Below are 24,152 nucleotides of genomic sequence, written 5' to 3' on the forward strand. Positions count from 1 at the left end.
CCAGGTCTCTGCTCCAGGACAGAGTGACCTACTTGTCATCAGAAAGACAAACAGCCTCTTGGGGGTTGTGCACACTCTCCAGGGAGCCCCCTGCCCTCAGGCTTAGTGAGGACGGCCCACAGCCCACTGAGCAAGGGGGTATAGGCTGAGCAAGGGACTGAACACCCACATCCAAATGTCCCCGGGGGCCCCACTCAGTCCCTGACCTCAGGACCAACCCCCAGGGCAAATCTGCTCACCACAACCTTCCCCCAGTCCCCAAGCTGTTTGGCAAGCTTCATCTCTGGTCCCAGAAGGGTGCAGCAGCTCCCCAGGCTCACCTACCACCACCAGCCCCTTAATGACACATAGGTTCAGAGGCAGGCGGCCTGAATGTTGATTCCAGCTCCACTGCATCCTGGCTGTGTGAACTTGGGCCTCCATTTCCGCACCTGTACCATGGCGATAAGAATGGCACACCCCTCATAGGGTGGACTATTCATTAGCTCATTGAACAGATATTCCTGAGCCAAGCACTGCTCCAGGCAGAAGTGAAACATCATGAACAAAACAGACAAAATGTCACCCTTATGATGGTGACATTCTGGTGGGGAAAAAAATGTGACTTGTCACTCATAAAAATAAGATCACTCCACCAAGTACTGTGAAAGTTATATGAGCTGTTGTAGGTAAAACATGCAAAACAGAACCTGAAATATAGTTATGTTTACTCATAACTAATCATAATTTTCTAGCAGGACCCATGGGGTTACCTCCATGGCAGGGTTCCTGGAACCTGCGCTCACAACACATGCCCATCACGTGGGCGTGCGAACCCCCAACTCCCGAGATGGGAGGGGGCTAAACGACATGTCCTTTCTCTCCCCCTCCCTGCCAACTGGTTGCTCTGCTCCAATCTCTACGCTGATTATATGTTGGGGCTTTTCCAGCCCCGCTGGCTGCCCCAAGAGCTCTCTCCATACCCATAACTGAATTACCATTTTGTTCCAGCTCACAGGAGCACTAGTGTGGGAACACCGCAGGCCTGATGGAATATTCGAGACCCTGCCATTTGTTGGAAATTTTCTCTGGCTGCCTTGGTATTAACAGCCATACATTTTGGTCTCAGGCCTGAGAGTGGGGATTGAGGCTGAAAAACTAAAGTTTCTCTCTGGGCCATTCTGTGCCAGCCTTCCAGAGATTTCTACTCTCTGGCTGCTCAGAGGCCAGGACACAGCCCCAGAGAAGAGTTGGTGGGGGGGGGGGGAGCAGGTCTGTTTCCTACATACACACTTCCTCCCAATTCCAACCAAACCCGTGACAACACGTGGCTGAGCCAATTAGGGACACTAAGGGGAAAATCCACCTCACTCTTTGCCTTAAATCCATCCCAGTCACAGCAGGTCATATGGACTTCTCCAGAATAAGGCCTAGAGGAGAGTTTGTAAACTGGGATCCTTGGGCCAAATCTGGCCTGCAGATGTGTTTTGTTTGGCTTGAAATGTTTTGAATAAATTCGAGCCAATGTTTAAAAACCAGGATATTTCCCACAAAAATCCAGATTTCCGGCTTCCTCTGAAAAGGGGGAAGTTCTAGCCACAACTTGGACCCACATTCTCATATGGCCAGAGTCAAGTATGGCTCCCTCTCTCAATGATATGCTCTTCTGCCATTCACCACAGGCTCCACCACTTCCTATTGTCTGTCTCCCAAGAGAAGGAAGGACTGTTGCCTTTGGAATCTCACTTGCTTTATTGTTTTTCATAGGAGATAAACACTTCTCTGACCACAGCTCAAGACAATTTGAGAAAACAAAACATAGATTGTTTTTTGCTTCATTATACCCAGCCCACTTCTTTCACTTATGCCAGCAGCCCAGGCTCCATAAGCACTTCAGTTTATACTTCTTGGTCCAGAGCTGCACTGTCCAATATGAGAGCCATGAGCCACGTGTAACTATTTACATTAAATTAATTAAAATTAAAAATTTCCATTCCTGGTTGTTCTAACCACATTTCAAGTACTCAACAGTCACCTGGGAGTAGTGGCCACCGTGGTGGACAGCACAGGGGAGAACATTTCCATCACCTCAGAAAGTCGTACTAGGCTGGACTCTGGAGAGATTTAAATATAAGATGTGGAGGCTACCATCCAGTGAAGATACCTGTTGAGTTCTACGTCTGTGCCACATTGGGAGCTCTGGGGAGAGCTGCAGCCTTCCAGCGGTTCACTATCTAACTAGGGAGAAAGCCATAGCCAGCGACAAGAGATGACAGGAAGTACCCCTTGGTGTCACAGTGACCCTCTCAGAGCCAGAGAAGGGGAGCAGGTCTCTGTTTTCATGATACAAAGAAAATGCTCTGCTTGCCCATTGCATGCTCTCTCGGCCCAGTCCAGGCAGTCTCCTCAGAGGCTTCCAGAGACCGGGACTCTCTCAGCCCCGACATGGTGATGCTGCTTTGATGTCTGGCATAAGTGTTAGAGGCTCCCCAAGCAAAACACACAAGGAGAGTCAAACTCCAACACACCCCACTGCCTGTGTCTCCTGCCCTCATGCCCCTCAAGGCTGTCCTCTGTCCTCTCCACGAATCCAGATCTCGCCCACTCCCAGGGCTCCTACTCCAGCCACTGCCCTTCCCTCCCCTATGTCTAAACAAGACACTCCTGGGACCCAGACCCTCAGGATAATGCTCTACACAAGAAACTGATTTCCAAGAATATTTACTTTCAACAGAAAATTTCCATAGATGCTACCAAAAGAAAACAGCTCCAACTAAGTGTGAGAATTTTCAGGTTGATCAAATGGAAAGGGACTCAGATTTCTGGTTGTAGGGCCCACCTTAAAGTCCTTCATACTTATGAACTGCATGACTCAGCAATTACAGCATCATTGATCTCTAAGTCAATTTATTTATTGCTCTCTAAAATGGATCTAATGATACCAGCCTTAACACTTGAAGGATTAAAGACTCAATGAGACAATGGATAAGAAAGCTACAAAGCCCAACACAAGTATTTGTTGTTATTAGTTCCAAGGGGGAATGATCTTCCCTCAGCCAGCACAGAAGCCAGCACTCACTAGAAGTTTGTTGAAGATTATTTTTTAATGATCCCGGAGTAGAAGGTGAGGAAAGACATTTTTAGACAAAGGGGACTCTTGGCATATTCCAAGATCAGATCACCCAGACAAACATCTACACAGAAGCAGGGCTTCTGAATCTTTTTAGTACCAAAGACTACTTCAGCCACCTGGTAAAGACATGGCTCTTTCTCAGGATGCTTTTTTTTTTTTTAATGTATAAATAAAAGGCATAGGGTTACAAAGGCAATCAATTATACTGAAACACAGTCGTCAAAATATTCCAAAAAACAAATTTGTGATATAATAATGCATGTGCTTCTTTATTAACCCATTAAATAATGAGATCTGTCAGCACATCTAATAACCAATGCACTTTCAAAGTAGTGAGGAGTAAAGACTATATTTCAAAGGATCTGGTTCTACTCTCATGTTGTAAACTCTCTGATTCCTCTTGGTGACAAAGTCACAGGTCTTGCTAAGGCTACTGTGGTCAGTGCCTACATTCATTATTAAAGAAATGCTGAATTTCCATTAGAGATTAGAGAAAATAAAGATGGAACTTTTCTTCATCCAAGTTTAGGGCTCCTCTGAATTCTAGGCATGGATCCCGGTCAAGAATCCTTGAACTGGTACCCTTGACCTGGTACCATCTGATTCTGCCTTTCTCTAGTTCACCGTTATAGGGATAGATCCATATGGCTTATATAAAGGCAGGCCCTTTATAGCACACTTTTCCCTAATTCCCCCACTCCAGAATCTCTTCTGCATGGGAGCTAGGGTCCAAGGATACCCCCCAACTCCTGTTCCCCTGATGCACTGAAGGATCCTACTAACAGTCCTAGTGGCCCAGGCCTTGCTGCATCTCCTTGCTGCATCTTCTATCTGTTGTCTAGGGACAAGGTAACCACAGCTCCCATTAACTGAGCACTTACTATGTGCTGATGACTACTGTATGAGGTGCTTTATGCTCATTACAGGTCGAACACACAACCCCACAAGGAGGCAGTGTTATCTTAGAGGAAACAGAGGCTGAGAGGTTAAAGGTTCACTGACTTGCCCCAGGTGATAAGCAGGGTTTGAATTCAATTCTGATTACATCTCACCTCTGAATCCTTCATGCTTTAAAACCATACCAAGTAAGGTATTGTGACAATTACAGTTTAAGCCCAGTCACCCTGGGCCGCTGCCCAGGAGATGGGTGAATGTGAACAAGGACCAGGAGCCTTTCCTGACACCCAGAGAAGTGGATGAACAGGGTGGCATTGCCCAGCCCTCCCTACGCCCTTCCCAAAGGGAAATGAGGGGATTTAAACTAGAGTTTCAAGAGAGAATGTTCTGAAAGGAAGGAATACAATAGCATCTTTGTATTTGCAACAGGATCTCTAGGGCATCAGGAGAAGTGGGGAGAGCAGGCGGGAGGAGGGTGAGACAGAACTGTAGGAGCTGACTCGGACTGGGGCCTGCAGACAGTGGCTGGGTGTGAGGGGAGGCCGGGAGGGAGTACTGTCCAGGAGGCCACCGCTGCCGGTGGCCAGTTCCCCAGCCGGGAACCAGGTCCCCCAACAGGTACACACTGAGCTTCTGTGTGAACAGACAACAGAGCCATTTTGTCCTGGAGAAAGAGGCCTGTGTGCCCTGCCCCCACTCTCCTCCCAGCACAGGGATGGGCATCCAAATGGCCCATTCACTGGCCATCCCAGCCTCAAACTGGCTGCAGCCTCCACCTCCACTGGGCCCAGGCATCCCAGGCAGCGCAACCCAAAGCCCTCATCCCAGCCTGGGCACAGCGTGAGTCCGTTACTCCCCCCGCCTCTTCCATCCACCTGGCTGGAAACCAGTTATCACATTATCACTGGGGCTGGAGTTCCTTCATTTCCTTTGGAGAAAAGGATGAAGGGGGTTACGGATCCTGTACTTTTTGAAATTATGACCTTCTAAGGTTACAGGTTTAACTGTATGTGGGTCTTCCCTTCCCACCTCAAATAAGACCCCAAGCATTTAAAAGTACTAAAGCAAAGTTTTAAATCGTGGCCAGAATGAAGAAGAAAGGCACGGCCTCTGCCTTTAGTTTACAGTCCAGATGAGAACATGACCATACACAACACTGCTGCACTAAGTACTCAGGTTGTAGAAATTACTGAGGGAGGTGTAAGTTGCCTGTGTGTGTATATGAAGGAAACTTGGAATGGAGGATTGGACTTTCACGGATAAACTCCTTTCAGGAAACGTGGAGACTGAGATATAAGAGACAGAATGTCTTGAGAATTCTCCGGTACCTAGTGCACTGGAAGGCAACTCATAGCATTGGTGCGAAACCAGTCTGGACAGAGGCAAGGCCAGCCGCTGGACGACCAAGTCTGTTCGGCTGATAAAGCTCCCTGGCAGGAGCACAGGGCAGACACGGGGACACAGGAAGCGCAGAGAGGCAGTGGCAGTCAGCCCTAGGCAGCCAGGCCAGCAGAAGGCATCACTGCTCTGCCAGAGGGCAGCACGCTGCTGAAACCCAGCCCGGAGCACTGTGCCCAGCGCAGCCCTGATCCTGTGTCCCCCGACTGGCATGCTCAGACTTCGAGGGGCACCTGTGGGCTCCACACGCCTGCTGAGGGGTGAAAGGGTCTCCCCGGGGCCGTCCTTTTTGTCTCTGAGCCTCAGTCTACTCGTCTCACATCCATACACCTCCAGCTGTTACTCTTTTTTCTCTCCCCTTCTCTCTTCTAGCCCTAACCCCTCTGCTGTCTTTGACCAGTTCTTTGGCTGAGGGCATTTTTGTAAAAACCCCTACCCGACTTGGCTTCTAAACATGGAACCATGACCATGCTGCCCAAGCCAAGATGGAAGGATTTGAAGTCTCCAGATGGTTCTGGAAGAAGCTGTTTGCTCACTGCAAGCAAATACTCTTGAAAGCCAAACAAAAACTGGCCGCAGGTAAACAGCATGTGACATAGCCCCTTCCTGCGGCCACTTAGCAGAAACCCAAGCCCAAGCCCAAGCCCATGGCAGGCAGGGAAGCTGGCCAGGAGAGATGGAGCAGCCGCAGCCCTGCCCACCCTCCAGCAGGGCCTGGAGGCCAGGAGGAAGGGGACCTCTGTGGCTGCGCTGCCTGGCAGAGGGCCTCAGGGGCTGCAGGCAAGGTGGCTGGAGCGGCATAAATAACACCGTACTCACTTACCATTGCAACTATCTCTAGCCTATTTTCATGACTATAATGGTAAAACCAATCCAGAGGATGAAGGGAGAAATGGCAAACACTTCACCGTGGCTCTTAAGAATATACCACAGTGATCCATTTTATACAGCTGAAATGATTACTATCATTTTTAAATAAGTACCTTCTATATCATGGTTACTTCTAAATGTGACTAGTTAAAGGACCCCATAAGATAAATAAAATAGAAATGAGGAGAGAGGAGAAAGGCACAGAAACCTCTGCACCCAGATGCCTGAGCAAGAAACAGAAGTTGCTCTTGACTTGCCCTCAGGTTGCCAAGGGTTGGAGGTTCTCCTGCCCAAATATCTCCCACCCCTGCTCCCTCCGGCAAGCCACAGGGCCATTCCTCCCTCTGGTCCACTGGGATCATAATCGTTCCCCAGACACTCCCCCTCCACCCCACACCCCAGAGTCTCCCCTCCCTTGGAAACTGCTCTCTAAAATGCAAACACAGTCCCACCTCTCCAAGCTCCAAAGCCCTTCCATTGCCCGCTCTGTCCTCAGAATAATAACACAAATCCCCTCCTGGCTACACCACTTGTGCCCCATTTCCAGGCTCTGCCTCCCCCATTTCCAGAAGGTTTCCCCCAACTCCCTCCCAGGTAACTTTGATAGCTCACCTTTGCCTTTAGGGCTTTGCTCACGTCGTTCCTTCTGCTAGATTGCTTTTCCCTCTTATTATTATCTTTTAACTATTTCTTCTATTATTTTTTCAGTAAAACTAAAATTTTTGTATACAGTTCTATAAGTCTGAACATGTGCATAGAACCACCGCCACAATCAGGACACAACAGTTCCATCACTCCAAAAACCTCCCTCAAGAATTCCAAAGCCGGGCTTCCCTGGTGGCACAGTGCTTAAGAATCCACCTGCCAATTCAGGGGACACGGGTTCGAGCCCTGGTCCGGGAAGATCCCACATGCCGCGAGCAACTAAGCCCATGCGCCACAACTACTGAGCCCACATGCCACAGCTACTGAAGCCCGTGTGCCTAGGGCCCGTGCTCCGCAAGAAGAGAAGCCACCGCAATGAGAAGCCCGCGCACCGCAACGAAGAGTAGCCCCCGCTCGCCGCAACTAGAGAAAGCCCGTGTGCAGCAACAAAGACACAATGCAGCCAAAAATAAATAAATTAAATTAATTAATTAAAAACAAATTCCAAAGCCACAGGGAATACGACTCAGGCCCTAGCCAAAGGAGACCCATGTTGGTTCAGAACTAGTCAAGGCCTGGAGACCAGCGGAGGCCCTCTCCCCACCTCTCACTCTTACCCCCCTTCACCTCTGAGTTCACCGGCTGCTACCTTAAAGCACCTTCTGGCTCCCTCTCAGTAAGTAGTTCTGGAGCCCCAAGGCCACTTCCAAGAATATGTGCACATGGTGCGGGGGGGGGGGGGGACACACAGAGGACGGCAGCCTGGGGGTCACCCACAAACCCCTGCTCCATCCTCACTCTCAGGCCAGGTGGCCCATCAGACGCAGGCCTATGTAGACACATTCAGACAATACAGGGATTGCACCCCGAACGCCCCAGATGGAAACACTTTAGCAGTCACATCAAAAAAACAATCCAAGCAAAGAAAGCCCAGGTGGCTCAGGCACCCAGGCCTCAAGGAAACCGGAAGCACCCTGCTTCTACATCAGCACCCTGGTAGGGAGGGAGGGCTAGCCTCCCAGACCTCTTCTGAGGGGACTGTCAGCATCTTTGCGGCCCATCTGAAGCACATTTCTCTCCCTGGCCCGTGAAACTGCTAAGGCCTTTGCTCACTTCTTTGTGAGGCCTATCAGTTCCCCCACCCCCATCCTACCCCTTCCAACCCCCTGTTTTTGGACCAACTCCTGCTTGGTCAGGTTGGGATCAGTGGATTATTTAAACCCCTCTGCTCCCCCCCAGCCAGCCCTACAGAACCTGGCTTGTGTATGTATTAGGAGCTGCTCCATGAGGGAGGTGCCCACAAGAGAGGGTATCAGATTCCCTGCAGGCTCCAAGGGCTGGAAGTCCTGATTCCCAGTTCTGATTCCAAAACTGGGTTAACCTCTTCTCTTCTCCGGCTGAGCCCGAGAACCCGAGGGCTTCACCCAGACCTTCGGCAGGGTGATTTCCCAGGGCACCCCATCATTAGACCTCAGGGGCTGCGGCTGAGTGGGGCTGCCTTCTCACCCAGCCAGCATTCAGCAAGGAGGCCCAGGGCACACAGACGGCAAACATCTCCTATGGGCTGGGTATTTCCTGCCTGGTGAGAAGAGAGATCTAAAGGAGCAAGAAAACTACTTTAGGTTAGAATCTGTCTACACTTGGTCCACACTTAGAGTCCCAGAAGCACCCCCTAGTCAGGTACTGAATGAAATACATCGATGACTTCCTTACTGTTTGTTTTAGGTCCTGACAAAAAGAAAACTTATTTTTGTGGGTTCTTTGTCAAACCCCCATTCTTATACCACCTTTGGGGTACCAAGTGGTTTCACCTCCAAGATTCCTTTTGCTCCTCAGAGCAACCCCTCAGTATAAGCCCATTTTACACATGAGGGGCCTGGGCTTCAGAGCACTAGAGTGCTTACTCAAAGCTGCACGGTAGCTAGTCTGGCACAAACCTCGTTCTGATTTCAAACCCTGTGCCTTTGCTCCACCACTCCAAGCTGCACCAAAGGCCTCAAGTATATGAAGAAGCCACAGTGTCTGATGGAACCTGTAGGGCTGGGGTGGGGGAGTGGAGAACTAGGAGACCTGGGCTCTAGCCCGGCTCTGAGTGACCTTGAGAAGGTCACACCGCTTCTCTGGCCTTAGCCCCTTCACCTAGAGATTCCCCTCTGAGTCTTAACCTCCAGGGACTTGAGGTCTTGGTTCTTCCGAGGAGAACTGACCCATGTGTGGGCTCTCCTGGAACCCCCTTCTCTCCACGGCCTGCCTGATGACATGCTCATAGTAGAGTGAAGAGAGACAAGAGGAAACTCCTCCTACACCCACACTCTGGGCCCTCAAGCGTGGCTGCAGTAACATTTTTGATGAAGAGGTTGAAGGAATTTGTGCTTGTGCCACTTCACCAGGCACTCAGATCCCCATTTCCATTTCCATGGATGATCAGAAGCTGGCCCCATGCCACTGAAAACAGCCCCAAAGTGGAAATGACCTGAAGTCCACAAGCAGGGAGGTGATTATCAAAATCATGGTATTGAGCACTGAAAGTACAGCGATGAAGATCTTTTTAGAGATGTACACATGGAAACTTGCTTTGACAAAAAGTGAAGTAAAACACGTCAGACTGCAAAACTGCATGTTTGGTATACAACTCTTTAAAATAATACTCCAAGAGAGTAGAAGATACACCAAAATGATAACCAAGGTTACCTGTAGAAGTTGGCAGTATGGCTGTTATATAAAATATATTATATTTCATATATTTTTTAATCATATATATTTTTTATCCCCCAAGGACCAGAAAGAAAACTTTTTTTAAGTTGGCAGTAATAGTCTTAACTTCTTCTATCAATATTTTTCATCCAGGTTCAAAGTCTTCAGCATACATCAAGTCTCCCACCATTATTGTAAGGAAAGGGACAAGTGTCCCACTCCTAGCTTTAGAAATACACACACCAAGCCCTGGCAGAGACTCACAGCCCCTTCATGATGATCAAAAATGCCCTTACAGGTCCCGCAGCTCAATGTTCACTTTTGCAAAAAAGACATTTAAGGATTCCAGACTTTTTATATTTCTAACTCAGGCTTTCCCATTTTAGGTACCTTGGATCGGTAATAAGACGGTGTTAAGGAATTACTGAATATTCAAACAAGCTGGAGAAGTTCACATCTCAGTTTTAATGAATTAAAAGAAGTATCTCTGTGGAAAGATCCTCCAAGAGGAGCATACAACATATATCATTTCCCAGCTGAAGTTCACCAAAGCCTTCTATTTTAGGACTATCTCAAAGAGTAGCAGTTCCATAGATGCAGGGACATCTGGGTAGGCGCAGTTTCTGTTCCCTCAGCCCTCTAGCCCTGGTGGTTCTCAGTCCTGGCTGCATACTGCGATCATCTAGAGAGACTTCGTTTTTAAAAACTTCTTGGTCTGGGTCCCACCTTGGATTTGGTCTAGGGAGCACTGAGAGTCAGTGCTGAGAACCACTTCGCCCTCACACCCTCTTAGCTACCCATGAGAAGAAGAGGTCAACACCAGGGCTGGGGTCCAACCTCAGAATTATTCAGGCATCATCCAGTTTTGGAGCTAAATGGCACCTCAAAGGACATCTAGTTTAATCTCTCATTTTACAGAGGAAGAAACTGAGGACTCCTGGTCCCCTGTCTCCTCCTATACTGGTTCCTGCCAATGCTGGGCCCCCAGGCCTCTGGACCACAACACCCTTCATTCAGAGGGAGAAGCAAAGGAAACCTTCAGATCTCCAAGGCCATTTTGCTGCCAGAGGTTGCCCATCAGGCCCCTCTCTCTGGCCAGTGGACCCAGACACAGTGAAATCCTGACTCAAGTCCTCTTCCTAACACACCCCAGAACTGGGGATGAGAAGCCAGGAGGCTGCTGGCTCACGGAAACAGGAAGCCCACCCTGGCAGTGGAGCAATCACATCACTGTGGCACCCAGAGGCTGCCCGAGCAGAAGGCAGGTATCTTCTCCCTCCTGCACCGGCCTCCACCACAGGAGGCCTGAGAGGCTCTGCCATGGACAGAATACTCCTGTAGACAGCAGTAACAGCCCTGAGTGGGTGGCCTTAGCCCGTACTCTCTTCTGGAAACACTCTGGCCACCAAATAGGGAATTTTGTGGTAAAAAAATCTCCACACTTTTCACCTCCTGTACCTCTGATCACTCCCCTTTTCCAACCTTAAGATTCCATTATTAATTCCTCTTTAGCAGCCTTGAGGGGAAAAAACAAAAAAAAAACAAAAAACTCTGAGGATTGGGGAGAAGGTGTTATGCAGGGGTAAAGTGAAATACACACACACACCCAGCCTCATAAGGCCCCCGCTCCTGGTGACCAGGCTTCTGCCTTTGGTTCTGACACTGCCAGGACACCCTGGAACACAGGGAACTATTCTCCCAGAGACCATCCATCCTACAGGGGAATCTCTGGGCACCTTCTCAACTCCAGCCCCACAGCTAAGCTCCTTGAGGAGAATCTCCCCTGAGCTCCAATCTGCCCTCTATGAGCTTGGGGTGGGGAGGGGGAGGGCTGTCCATAGAAGCAGACAGGAGAGCCCCTCTGGGTTCCTTCAGAGTTCAAAGTCATCCTAGTAGCTGACACCAGCCCCTGCCCCCGGGGAAGGACGGTGAACTGCAGGAGGGGGGGGGGGGCTGGCAGCTCCATGTAGCTTCTACCTGGAAGCAGAGCTGATCAGCAGCCAGTGCTGAGGGAAGCCCCTTTCCTGAGGCTGCACCTGTGCGTTAAGCTGCCCGGATCACATTCTCAAAGGGTCTATTTTTCCTGCTTGTTGGTGTTTGTGAGTTTTATCGATGGAAGGGCCACTGTTCACAAGGTCCCTGGCTTCATGAATGATGCCCCAGGCCGTCCAGTGCTCCCATACCTGCCCTGTGGTCCCAGGAGGTGGTGGGAAATAGGGCACTGGGAGACAGGCATTTGAACTTTACCAGGGCCAAATTAATTCTATGGTAATAAGTGTAAGGCATTACTTCTTTTTTTTTTGTATGTGTTGGGTCTTTGTTGCTGTGCACGGGCTTTTCTCTAGTTGCGGTGAGCAGGGGCTACTCTTGGTTGCGGTGCGCGGGCTTCTCATTGTGGTGGCTGGCTTTTCTTGTTGCAGAGCACAGGCTCTAGGCGTGCTGGCTTCAGTAGTTGTGGCTCGCAGGCTCTAGAGCACAGGCTCAGTAGTTATGGTGCACGGGCTTAGTCGCTCTGCGGCATGTGGATTTTCCCGGACCACGGATCGAACCCCCATCCCCTGCATTGGCAGGCAGATTCCTAACCACTGTGCCACCAGGAAAGTCCCAAGGCATTACTTCTTAATATTAAAACATGGCTAAGATATAAGCTAATACAGAATTCACACGCATTTTTCTGAGAATAAAGTGACTCCAAAGGCTGCCTTGGGTGTCCCACGGAATCCTCTCCTCTCCCTGCGTTGTGGATTGGATGGAGTTTGTGCAGCGCTGCCAGAGGGTTACAGTGCAGCCAGGGTGTGCAGGTCCAGAAGGAAAGCCGCCTTATTACGGTCCTCCCCCATAAGGCAAGCAGAAAAGCCGATTGCCAGCGTCCGAAGTCCCCGCCCTCCTGCAACTTTCGGGGAACAATTCTGGCCCCAGGAGGCTGCGCAGGCTCCGCGTGCCCGGAGCGGGGGCGCTTCCCACGGTCATCTGTCTGGGTGCCCACCCCACACGCGCGTCCCCTCCCGTGGTTCCTACCATGTCCCCCTCGGTGGCTGGACCGGCTCCTCGGCGCGCTCAGCCTGCTCGCCAGCTCATCCCGCCGCCCCGGCCCGCCCCCGGCACCGTGGCTCTCCGGGCTTCCCGGGACGCGGGATCCGGACCGAGGGGCCACAGCTTTCTAGCGGCCAACTCCGGGGCAGGCGATGCGCGGCGGGATGCTCTGAGGTTAGGCTTCGTTAGAGGAGGTCTAGGAGAATGCACACGCGGGATCTGTCGTTCTGCGGTAGCCTTCCCGCAGCCTCGAGCCTCCTCAGTCAGCTAGGGAAGTTTGCAGAGTTTGCAAAGTCCTGGCGTCGAGTCCCGGCCCAGCCTCCCCACTTCCCCGAAAGCGCGGGAGGGGGGAGCTCCTTTCACAATAAAAGCCCTGCCCCGGGCTCGAGCAGCCGCAGCCGCCTGAAGCAGGGGCCCAGGTGCTAGGAAGGAATGGGCCCCGCCCACCGGTCCGCTGGGTGATGAGCCGAGGCTGGGGGGCGAGTGGCGCTGCGCAAGGCCTGGGGACATCGCCTCGATCTCTCCTCCAAGGGGTGCGGTGCACTGTGAGCCCCTGGCAACCCGGGGGTTCCTGCGGAGGGTCTCCCAAACTACTTTCCCCTGCAAAGCCTCAGAAAGACAACTTTACTGGCATCTCATAGCCTTGCTTGGGCCCAGTCCCCAAGGGCGATTTGGAAGGAAACACGGAAGGAGAATCCGTTGACCACTTAAGATCATTAACGATGAACAGGTTTTCTCCTTGAGAACTAATCAGTGTTTAAGTTGCTGCAGTAAGCCACTGATACCAACCTCTCTGCTAAGGATGCGAACGCAGGGCCCTGTGTCCCCTGGGTCTTCATGCTCCTTGTTGGAGAGAAGACTGGGCTTGGAGCCCATAGCCCTGGAATTGGGGGCTGGCCCCTCTGTAAACAGCTCAGTGACCTTCTACCAGTGCCTGGACCTCTTTGAGACCAGTGTCCCTAAGCAGCCCAACGTTGTATCTCAGGATTCTCAACAGCCTGCAGGCAAGAAGGTGGAGGTGGGGATAGAGTCAGCAGTAGGACTCAGAGAATCTGGGAACCAGGCTAAAATATTACCCTCCAAGATTGAAACTAGTACGAACCATTATTAGATGGACAAAAACTGGTATGTTCCCAGAAGTTCCCTGCTACAGAATGCTTTGAGGTTGTCACTGATGACAGCGCTTCTTAAGAGGGTCTCCTTAAATTGTGTGTGTGTGTGTGTGTGTGTGTGCGTGCGTGCTGGGGCTACAACAGATGGAAAGGAAAGTATTTTTTTCAGTTCTTATCTTGTTCCAGATGCTTTCCAGAGGTTATTTCATTTCATCATCACAAGCAATCCTAAGAGAGGAATTTTATTGCCACCATTTTTCAAATAAGGAAACTGAGGATTAGGCAGTTGAAGTGACTTTCCTGAGGCCAGATAGTCAGTTAGTAGTTTAGTAAACCAAAGCCTATTTGCTAGAGCACGTGAGAAAGAGGAAGAAATCGATAAGCCAGGAACAGGAGGCAGGATGCGGTGCTGAAAACCAGAGCTTATTTGTGCATAGCGAGGACGGCGAGAACTGAGAATCTGAGTGCTGGCTGAGGAATGTGGAGGAAGGGGGAGAGGGACAGACAGTACAAACTTTTTTGTGTTCTGTCCAGATGTTTGGGGAGACGATGTGGTCTTTTGAGTCTCCTTTTCTGACTGCAACCCACATAAGATGTACATTCTTTGTCATGAGCTTTTACACAAACATATACGTACAAATGTAACTAAAACAAAGTTTTATAAATCACTGTTACACGTAGTGCACTCCAATATGTTCTATTCTATTCCATCTTAATTATTATTATTTTTGCGTGTGTGTGTGTGTGTGTGGTACGCAGGCCTCTCACTGTTGTGGCCTCTCCCGTTGTGGAGCACAGGCTCCGGACGCACAGGCTCAGCGGCCATGGCTCACGGGCCCAGCCGCTCCGCGGCATATGGGATCCTCCCCGACCGGGGCACGAACCCATGTCCCCTGCATCAGCAGGCAGACTCTCAACCACTGCGCCACCAGGGAAGCCCCATCTTAATTATTTTTAACGGTGGTCTCTAATCACTCTATTTCCCTAACATCCACTACTGAGTATAGTTTGAAAAACACTGTACTTGAAAGTAGAACAGAGACATTTCTTTAATGTTTTCAAAGAGCTTTGTGGTCTTCTACAGAATGTATCTGTTATATAGAAAAGGAATTTTAAAGGCAGGGATTTTGTTGGTCAAGTTTGAGAACACTGAGCACAGTTTCTTTGTTTTTTGTTTTTGGCAATAGGACTTGCCAGAGCCTTTGATGCTAATATATGTTGAGGTTTTCTGAGACAGGAGGATAGTGCCCAGTTTTTCCCAGGTTTACTGGATGTAGAACTCTTTTTCAGAGGAGTCATCTCTCAGGACTCATGGGACACCCTTGGGAAAAGCTATTCCAGGACCTGGTCCGGACAAGTGAAGGGTCGCATACGAACAGGGAGTGAAAAGCCTACATTCTGAAGCCCGACTCCCAAGCTCAGCACCATTTTGTTCACCTGATACTCTGCTCAGAGAAGGATCAACTACCCAGATGGTGAATGTAGGAACTCCATTCGTAAATGAACAACTGCCACTTTTATAACCCAGAATGAACGTGAGCAGTGTCCAGGAATGACCACAGCTGAGGAAGCAGATAAACTATCCAGCTGAGGACGCACGTGGGCTCTGCAATCATCCACCTGCCTTTCACAAGATCCTGCCTAGACTCCTGCCTTCCCTTTCTTTACTAACTCCTAATTGACACTGATTCCTTCCAGCTCTGAAATCCTATGAAGTTATATTAAATGTAGACAACCAATAAATCCCTCCTTTCTAGGAAACAGCACTCCAGGCAGTATTTACTTTCAGAACTTGGGCTGCTTGAGAGTTGGCTGCTCCCAGGATACTGGTAGGGCCTCTGGTTACACAGTGGACCTTGCAAGTGAGAAACATTCAACTGAGACAGGTTGGTACTAGTGAGGAATATTTTACTATTTCCACCAGAGAGAGCTTCCTACTTCATCGCGGAGTGAATCTATCTTCACCTTAACCGTTCCCAAGGAGTCAGACTTACAATTTGCTCTAATGACTTTTAGAGCTCCTTATAAATTGGTACCGCAGACAGCTGCCCAGCTGGCTACTTTTTTTTTTTTTTTTTGCTGTGCCCTGCGCTTGCGGGATCTCAGTTCCCCGATCAGGTATGGAACCCGTGCCCCCTGCAGCGGAAGCAAGGAGTCCTAATCACTGGACCACCAGGGAATTCCCACAACTGGCCCACTCATTGGTATGGTTCCATGTCTCATTCCAACTCAGACTTACTAAATCAAAATTTCCAAGGCTTGAGAATCTATCCATTTTTTAAGCACCATAATTAAGGCTAAAGCACAGCCAGGCTGAGAACTGCTGAGCTAAGCAACTCCTCTTTCTTGGCTCCCACGTCTAAATGGCCATTCTAAATGATTCTGGAATCGCTCTCCTATCCATTCTCACTGCCACTTCTTTGACCCAAACTCTTGTCTCACTCACAGAACTCTTGGAGGGACTCCCAGGCTCTGCTTTTGCTCCTTCCAATCCATCCTGCACATCACTACAAAAATGTAAATGTGGACCTGCCACTGGCCTGCTCCCCATAACTCTTGGGATTAAATGAAAATTCCTCAGCATAGCTTTCAAGGTCCTTCAGCGTTTGACTTCTGATGACCTCTCAGGCCTCTTACACATTTCTAAACCTTCTTAAGTGCAGTTCCCTCCATCTCAAAGCCTTTTCTTTCTTTTTTTTTTTAATTAATTTATTTTTGGCTGCGTTGGGTCTTCGATGCTGTGCTGTGGGCTTTCTCTAGTTGTGGCGAGCAGGGGCGGCTCTTCATTGTGGTACATGGGCTTCTCATTGCAGTGGCTTCTCTTGTTGCAGAGCACAGGCTCTAGGCGTGCAGGCTTCAGTAGTTGTGGCACGTGGGCTCAGCAGTTGTGGCACACGGGCTTAGTTGCTCTGCAGCATGTGGGATCTTCCTGGACCAGGGCTCGAACCTGTGTCCCCTACATTGGCAGGCGGATTCTTAACCACTGCGCCACCAGGGAAGTCCCTCAAAGCCTTTTCTTGATAGACTCACTTCTAACCGGACACAGCTCCACTGCCATTCACCCCCACCCCCAAATCCTCTCTATTCTGAAGACCCAGCACAGCATGTTCCCTGAAGTTATTACCTTGTTGGTCTCTCTCATGGACCTTGGACTCCCTAGAGGAAGGGACCATTCTGGGCCTTCTGTGTCCACTTGCCTAGCACCAAGTAACTGCTCAGTAAATGCTTTTGAATAAAGGAATAAGAGAGAAGACTGGGGTTCAATAATGAATCTGCCGCTCACCAAGCACGGGTACTCAGTAAAGCAACTCTGCTCCAATGGCTTCACGTTCCTCGCCTGACAAATAAGAACCATCATCCCTGCCCAGCCCACCTCCCTGGATTCCTACAACCTCATAATGGGTTCATATAAATTACATCATCCAGAACAAAGCCTGTGTCATGACAAACTTTCAAAATCATTTGTTGAATCCATGAATGAAGGAATGAATGAATAAGAAAGAAGCTTCCTTTGTGGCTAACATCCAGTTCACATTTTCTCTTTTTATCTTCACTCACTGAACCCTTGTGTTTTAGAGGGCAGCAGTGTACTCAGCCAAAAGAATTACGTATTTCACAACCCCACTTGCAAAAAGGGACCGTCGATGGGAAGTAAATGGAAGTCATTGAGTGGGGCCCACAGGAAGCTCTTCCCAGGGGGCTGGCATTGCTTTGATTATCGCTCAGCAAATATTCACTCCCCTTCGCCCTGCTGTGAGCAGAGCATGTGTCTGTGCCACTGTCGTTTGGCTTGGCCATGGACTCACCATAACCGTTAGAATGTGAGCAAGTAGAGGCATTGTATCTGCTTGTGCAGCATCACTTGGCTTTCATTCTGGGGGTTCACCATGTAAAGAACAAGCCCTGGGTAGCCACTACCCTCTAGTCTGAGCCCTAGAATGAGACACGTGGGACAGACCTGAGCCCAACTCACTGCTTGGAGTCACACCCAGCGGCCCCAGCGGCATGAGGATAAACGCTGCGGTTGGAAATCACTGAGTCTTAGAGAAGTTTGTTCCATGACATTATTATAGTAAAAGTTGAGACATACAGGTAGGAGGGCTAAGCGCTTAGAGAGTCAATCTAGGACGAAAGGCCTCCCAGGTCAAAAAAAGGAGCCCTATCAGGGCTTCCCTGGTGGCGCAGTCATTGAGAGTCCGCCTGCCAATGCAGGGGACACGAGTTCATGCCCCGGTGTGGGAAGATCCCACATGCCGTGGAGCGGCTGAGCCCGTGAGACATGGCCGCTGAGCCTGCACGTCCGTAGCCTGTGCTCCGCAACGGGAGAGGCCACAGCAGTGGGAGGCCCGTGTACCGGAAAAAAAAAAAAAAAAAAAAAAAAGAGCCCTATCATACCAAAAAGTCTCATAATAACATAATATATAACAAATTATTATACATATATGTGCTATTACTTCAACATAAAAATATAGAAACAGATGTCATATTAAATTATCTATTACTCTATATTATTTATTTTTGTTTCATAAAGTCTATTATTTAAACAAAACAAAAATAGGACTACTTAGCAATAGTAATTAGTAGCAATGAAAAATATGTGAGAAAAATATAACAAAATTTTGGTTTCTTTCTCTTCTCTCATATAGTAATTTATTTAAATTCTTTATTGGATATTTATATAAACTATATCATTGTATATTCTTAAGCTATATAAATGTAAGATTGCTTAAAAAGATAACAGAAATGTAATAGGACTACTTAAACAGATATTACCTAGATTTAATTTAAAAATAACAATATGGGGCTTCCCTGGTGGCGCAGTGGTTGAGAGTCCGCCTGCTGATGCAGGGGACACGGGTTCGTGCTCCGGTCTGGGAAGATCCCACGTGCCGCAGAGCGGCTGGGCCTGTGAGCCATGACCACTGAGCCTGTGTGTCCGGAGCCTGTGCTCCGCAATGGGAGAGGCCACAACAGTGAGAGGCCTGAGTACCGCAAAAAAAAAAAAAAAAAAAGGTACCTAATCAAACTTACAAGCTTTTGCACAACAAAGGAAACCAATGAAAAGACAACACATGGAATAGGAGAAAATATTTGCAAATGATGCAACTGACAAGAGCTTAATCTCCAAAATATACAAACAGCTCATACAACTCAAAAAAAAAAAACCCCAAAAAAACCAACCCAACCGAAAAATGGGCAGAAGGGGCAGAAGACATTAATAGACACTGCTCCAAAGAAGACATACAGATGGCCAGTGGACACATGAAAAGATGCTCCACATCACTAATTATTAAAAAGTCTACAAATAACAAATGCTGGAGAGGGTGTGGAGAAAAGGGAACCCTCCTACACTGTTGGTGGGAATGTAAGTTGGTGCAGCCACTATGAAAAACAGTATGGAGGTTCCTCGGAAAACTCAAAATGGAATTACCATATGATCCAGCAATCCCACTCCTGGGCATATACCTGGACAAAACTATAATTCGAAAAGATACATGCATCCCTATGTTCATAGCAGCACTATTCATAATAGCCCAGACATGGAAACAACCTAAATGTCCATCAACAGATGAATGGATAAAGAAGATGTGGTACATATATACAATGGAATACTACTCAGTCATAAAAAAGAAAGAAATAATGCCATTTGCAGCAACATGGATACAACCAGATATTATCATACTAAGAAAGAGAAAGACAAATACCATATGATATCACTTATATGTGGAATCTAAAATATGCCACAAATGAACCTATCTACAAAATAGAAATAGACTCACAGACATAGAGAACAGACTTGTGGTCGCCAAGGGGGAAGAGGAGAGGGAGAGGGATGGACTGGGAGTTTGTGGTTAGTAGATGCAAACTATTACATTTAGAATGGAAAAACAACAAGGTCCTACCGTATAGCATAGGGAACTATATCCAATCTACTGGGATAAACCATAATGGGAAAGAATATAAAAAAAAAAGAATGTCTGTATGTGTGTAACTGAGTCACTTTGCTGTACAGCAGAGACTGGCACAACATCGTAAATCAACTATATTTCAATAAAAAAATAAGTCATTTAGCCTTCTTCTTCAGTGATGTCTGTGTCATACTGGCATTGGTAGGATAATCATTCTTGCTTTCATTATCTGAACTCTTAGAAAACATGGTCATGATATTCAGTGTCAAAAATTAAACTAGCACCATCTCAATACAAAGTCCAATAGTCAACTCACAAGCAAAAAGAAAAATAGACTGTTAGTGCTCGTGATTACAACACACTTAAGGTGGACGTTTAAGTCACATCATCTGGAGTGATGTTACAATGAATGCTCCATTTCTGTGAACCATAAATCATGGTTGCCTGCATCAATGGTAAGGGGAAAAAAAATAAGCAACAGCAACTACAGAAGGCAGATAATCTACGCCATATCCATCTGACACTAAAAATAGCATTGCTTTCGGCCCCTATTTTTCAGGTAGCCCTGTGGGGTTCTATATTCTCCCCCAGACTTCTACATCCATCACCAAAAACTGGGACTTTTTGTGTCCTGAGGAGGGGTTTCCTGGGATGCTAAACTTTCAGTGCTAAAACTGGGACAGTACGGAGCAAACCAGGGGGTTAGTCACCCTTGCCTAAAGGAAGCTCGGAGTCTATATCAGTTATATCAACTTCCAGAATGGATGACTCAATGAGTAATTAGCTACACTTACCGAGCACCCACAATGATCAGGTATACAGTGCAAGGTTTTAACATGCACATTTAATTTTTTAAAAAATATTTATAATAGCCCCACAAGTAGCTGTTATAGTCTCCATTTTATAGATGGAAAAAGTAAGCCTCAAAATCTAGGCTCCACCACTCATGGAATTGGGGAAAAGCGTAAAATGGATTTTTGTCCTTGCCTTGGCTAGAGAGGAACCATATCTGAGTAAACTAAGGGTCAGACACACTGTCAAAGAGGAGAAAATTCAGTAACTCTAAGGGAAAAACAACAAATTATAGAGGGGCGAGTTAGGGCCTGCCAGTCCCACTGCCCTTTGCGCCCTCCAGGTGGCTCCTTTTGTTTCTGGAACATTAGGACCTTGTTTTATTAAGAGCTGCATCCCTTATGCAGTAATTCTTAAACTTTGTCTCTAATGGCAGGTCAGAGAAAATTTAGACTCAAGGCACATGACCAGGGATGAGGCTGTAAACCACCTTATGGTCAGCATGTACTTTAATGTTAAAATAATGAAATCATTATTAAAATGTTTAAATACACTTTGACCTTGTATTTCAAAATCCTTGTCTGAAATTACTGCTCCAGAAAGCAGTAACTACGGGCGAGCTAATTAACATTTATATTCCTTACAAAAGCAAATATAAAATGCCTTCCCTCTCTATTCCACAGTCTCTGTGAGAATTGAGAAGAAATAACTTACATAAGACATATTCTTTAAGCTTATTACTATTTGGGGAGTCAAGGATCCATGCTTATGTCACGACTGTATTTTTTTTCCTGAAATTCTACCACTAGTTCTCACCTGTAAAACAGTCACAGCTCAGCCAAGCAGGACATACCACATTTAAAGGCTAGTTCCCTGGTCCAGACCAAAGAGTTAAGATAACCAGCATCTCATTTTCATACTTATTTATCTTGTGTTCCAAATGTAGGCAACGAGGTGAGTATTGGCTATTTCAAATTTATTATCTTATCACCACAGATCTGAGCAACATTGTAATAAAGAGTATAACTTCATTATTGATATTTGATCACTAACAGCTTTCAAGCCTCTTTCCTCCCTCTTCTCCTATTGCCCCACACCTCAACAGGCCTGTAAGAAACCCTGCGGGCTCCCTCTCCTGGTGCCAGTGGAAGTTCAAACCATGCCAGCCCCTGCAGGCACAGTTAGAACCCTCACCCCAACGCTACTACCTACACAAAAAGAATATCCAAATGGCCAATAAGGATATGAAAAAGGTACTCAACATCATTAGTCATTAGGGAATTATAATTAAAACCACAATATGTTACATCTATACTAACACCAGAATGGCTAATATTAAAAAGACTACCCAGGGGCTTCCCTGGTGGTCCAGTGATTAAGACTCCGTGCTTCCAGTGCAGAGGGCATGGGTTCAATCCGTGTTCAGGGAACTAGAAAAGACTATGAAGAGGAGGCTGCAGAGTATCTAAGACTCTCATACACTGCTGGAAGCAGGATACATCATTACAACTATTTTGTAAAACCTTTGGCAGTATCTGTCAAAGCCAAGCATATGCCTAACCTGTATGATGCAGCAATTCCACTCATACAATAATTAATTAATATAAAATTATATAAATGTATCTATCTACCTATAGACATTCAAGAGATATACATGAATAGGTCAGTCAAAAGGCATGTAAAAGAATGTTCATAGTATTTACAAAAGCCCCAAATCTGAAGCCACCCAAATATCCATCAACCAGTGGTATATTCAGGCAAGGGAATAGTACTCAGCAATTTTAAAAAGCCTCTGCTACACGTAACAACATGGATAAACCTCACAGACAAAATGTGGTAAAAGCATCTAAACATAAAAGAGCAGATACTGAATTATTTTGTTTGTCATCTACACTAACCTATAGTAAGAGAAATCATTACAGTGGTTGATCCTTGGGAGGAGGCTGACAGGCAGAAGACGTGAGGAAGCCGTCTGGGCTATCTTGATCTGGGTAGGGGCACGATACACCTCACTGTTTGCCTCCACTGGAGCCTACCTTGCTATTCTCAAGCTTGCTTTTTCTTACTTAGCAATATATTGTGACCATTCCCATGTCAATAAAAGTAGCTCTCTTTCATCAAGTTTAAGTTGCTGTCACCTTTTTTTGTTAAACATACTTTCAGGAATCTTGTCTCCCTTAGCAAGTTACAAATGCTACAAGGGCAGGGGCTCTATCTTGCAAATCACACGAAGAAAGAGAATTTGGAGCTGTGGAGATAGTCAGACCTGATTTTAAAACTGAATTTCACCACTTTGGGCTGTATAACCTTGGACAAATAATGTACCCATCCAGCCTCAGTTTCCTCATCTATAAAATGGGGATATAATGCCTACCTCGTGAAGTTTATTATAAAGTTTTAAATAGACAATGAACGCAAGGAACGTAATACCTAATGGGTGCTCATCAAATGATAGCTGTCTTCTCTTCCAGCCTCATCAAGGCCTTGCTCACAGAGCCCTCAGAAAAGCTATGATGATTCTCTGACCTTGTTCCTGGAGCCAAGCAGCAGTCTAGAGAATAAGTGAAAGGCAGCATCAGCTCATCGTGCTTCCTAATGCCAATCGCCCCTTCTCAAGGTCAGGAGACACTGTCTAGCTGATCACACCATTTAAGACCTGAGGATGAATTCCGAGAACGCATAGTAATGGGTATGCTGAATTGCTCTCCCCAGTCACACACAGCAATCCCCTCAGAAGGCATAAAAATGAGGAAGTGCACTGAACTCCAAGGCTGGCGGGTGCGGTTTGACAGAGACCACCTGGGCTAGTCCCAGAATCAGGAGTATAAGAGAAATGTTTTAAATAATGAGGATTTGAAGAAGTAAATAGCACCCCTGCGTGGCCAACATTCCATATGGAAGCTCTTCCGTGCTCTGATTCAGCCTGGGGTTTTGCCTAACTGCTGTATCATGTCCTGGCCTCACAAGGGTGGAGAGAGAACTAAGACACACCCAGGAAAATGAGCACAGTTGTTCCCGTAATCTGTTCCTCGCCAAGAAGATCTGTGGCTCTGAGCCCGCTGTGCCTCGAGGGCCTCCTAGCTTCATAACAGGCATTAATTCAACAACCTCTTGCCATAGGCATTGGACAGACCTTAACCTGAGCAAGCCCCACCTCACTCCATTTTTTTGTTGTTTTTTTGTGGTACGCGGGCCTCTCACCGTTGTGGCCTCTCCTGTTGCGGAGCACACAGGCTTCAGATGTGCAGGCTCAGGAGCCATGGCTCACGGGCCCAGCCGCTCCACGGCATGTGGGATCTTCCTGGACCGAGACACGAACCCATGTCCCCTGCATCGGCAGGCGGACTCTCAACCACTGTGCCACCAGGGAAGTCCCTTTTTTAAAAAATAAATAAATAAATTTATTTATTTATTTTTGGCTGCGTTGGGTCTTTGTTGCTGCGCGCGGGCTTTCTCTAGTTGCGGTGAGCGGGGGCTACTCTTCGTTGTGGTGCACGGGCTTCTCACTACAGTGGCCTCTCTTGTTGTGGAGCACAGGCTCTAGGCACGCAGGCTTCAGTAGTTGTGGCACACGGGCTCAGTAGTTGTGGCTGTGGGCTCTAGAGCGCAGGCTCAGTAGTTGTGGCGCACGGACTTAGTTGCTCCGTGGGGTGGGGGACTTCCCTGGTGGTGCAGTGGCAGGCGGATTCT

General features: G+C 47.6%; 1 protein-coding gene across 2 annotated transcripts in view; it reads right to left on the reverse strand.

Annotated features, from left to right (window-relative positions):
* The window catches only part of GASK1A (golgi associated kinase 1A), a 68,596-nt gene extending 44,472 nt beyond the window's left edge, over positions 1–24,124 (reverse strand). The window contains exon 1 of one of the 2 annotated variants that reach the window (XM_022553954.3): positions 12,635–24,123. In XM_022553954.3, coding sequence (XP_022409662.2) covers positions 12,635–12,637 — 3 coding nt within the window. In that variant the 5' untranslated portion in view covers positions 12,638–24,123. Of the gene's footprint in view, positions 1–12,634 lie in introns of both variants that reach the window. The other variant, XM_022553962.3, reaches the window with a different exon arrangement.
* Between the last annotated feature and the right edge of the window lie 28 nt (positions 24,125–24,152).

The sequence above is a fragment of the Delphinapterus leucas genome, chromosome 10, assembly GCF_059928025.1.
Source record: "Delphinapterus leucas isolate spDelLeu-1000000601 "Yukka" chromosome 10, BTC_Dleu_Yukka2, whole genome shotgun sequence".
Classification (NCBI taxonomy): Eukaryota; Metazoa; Chordata; class Mammalia; order Artiodactyla; family Monodontidae; genus Delphinapterus; species Delphinapterus leucas.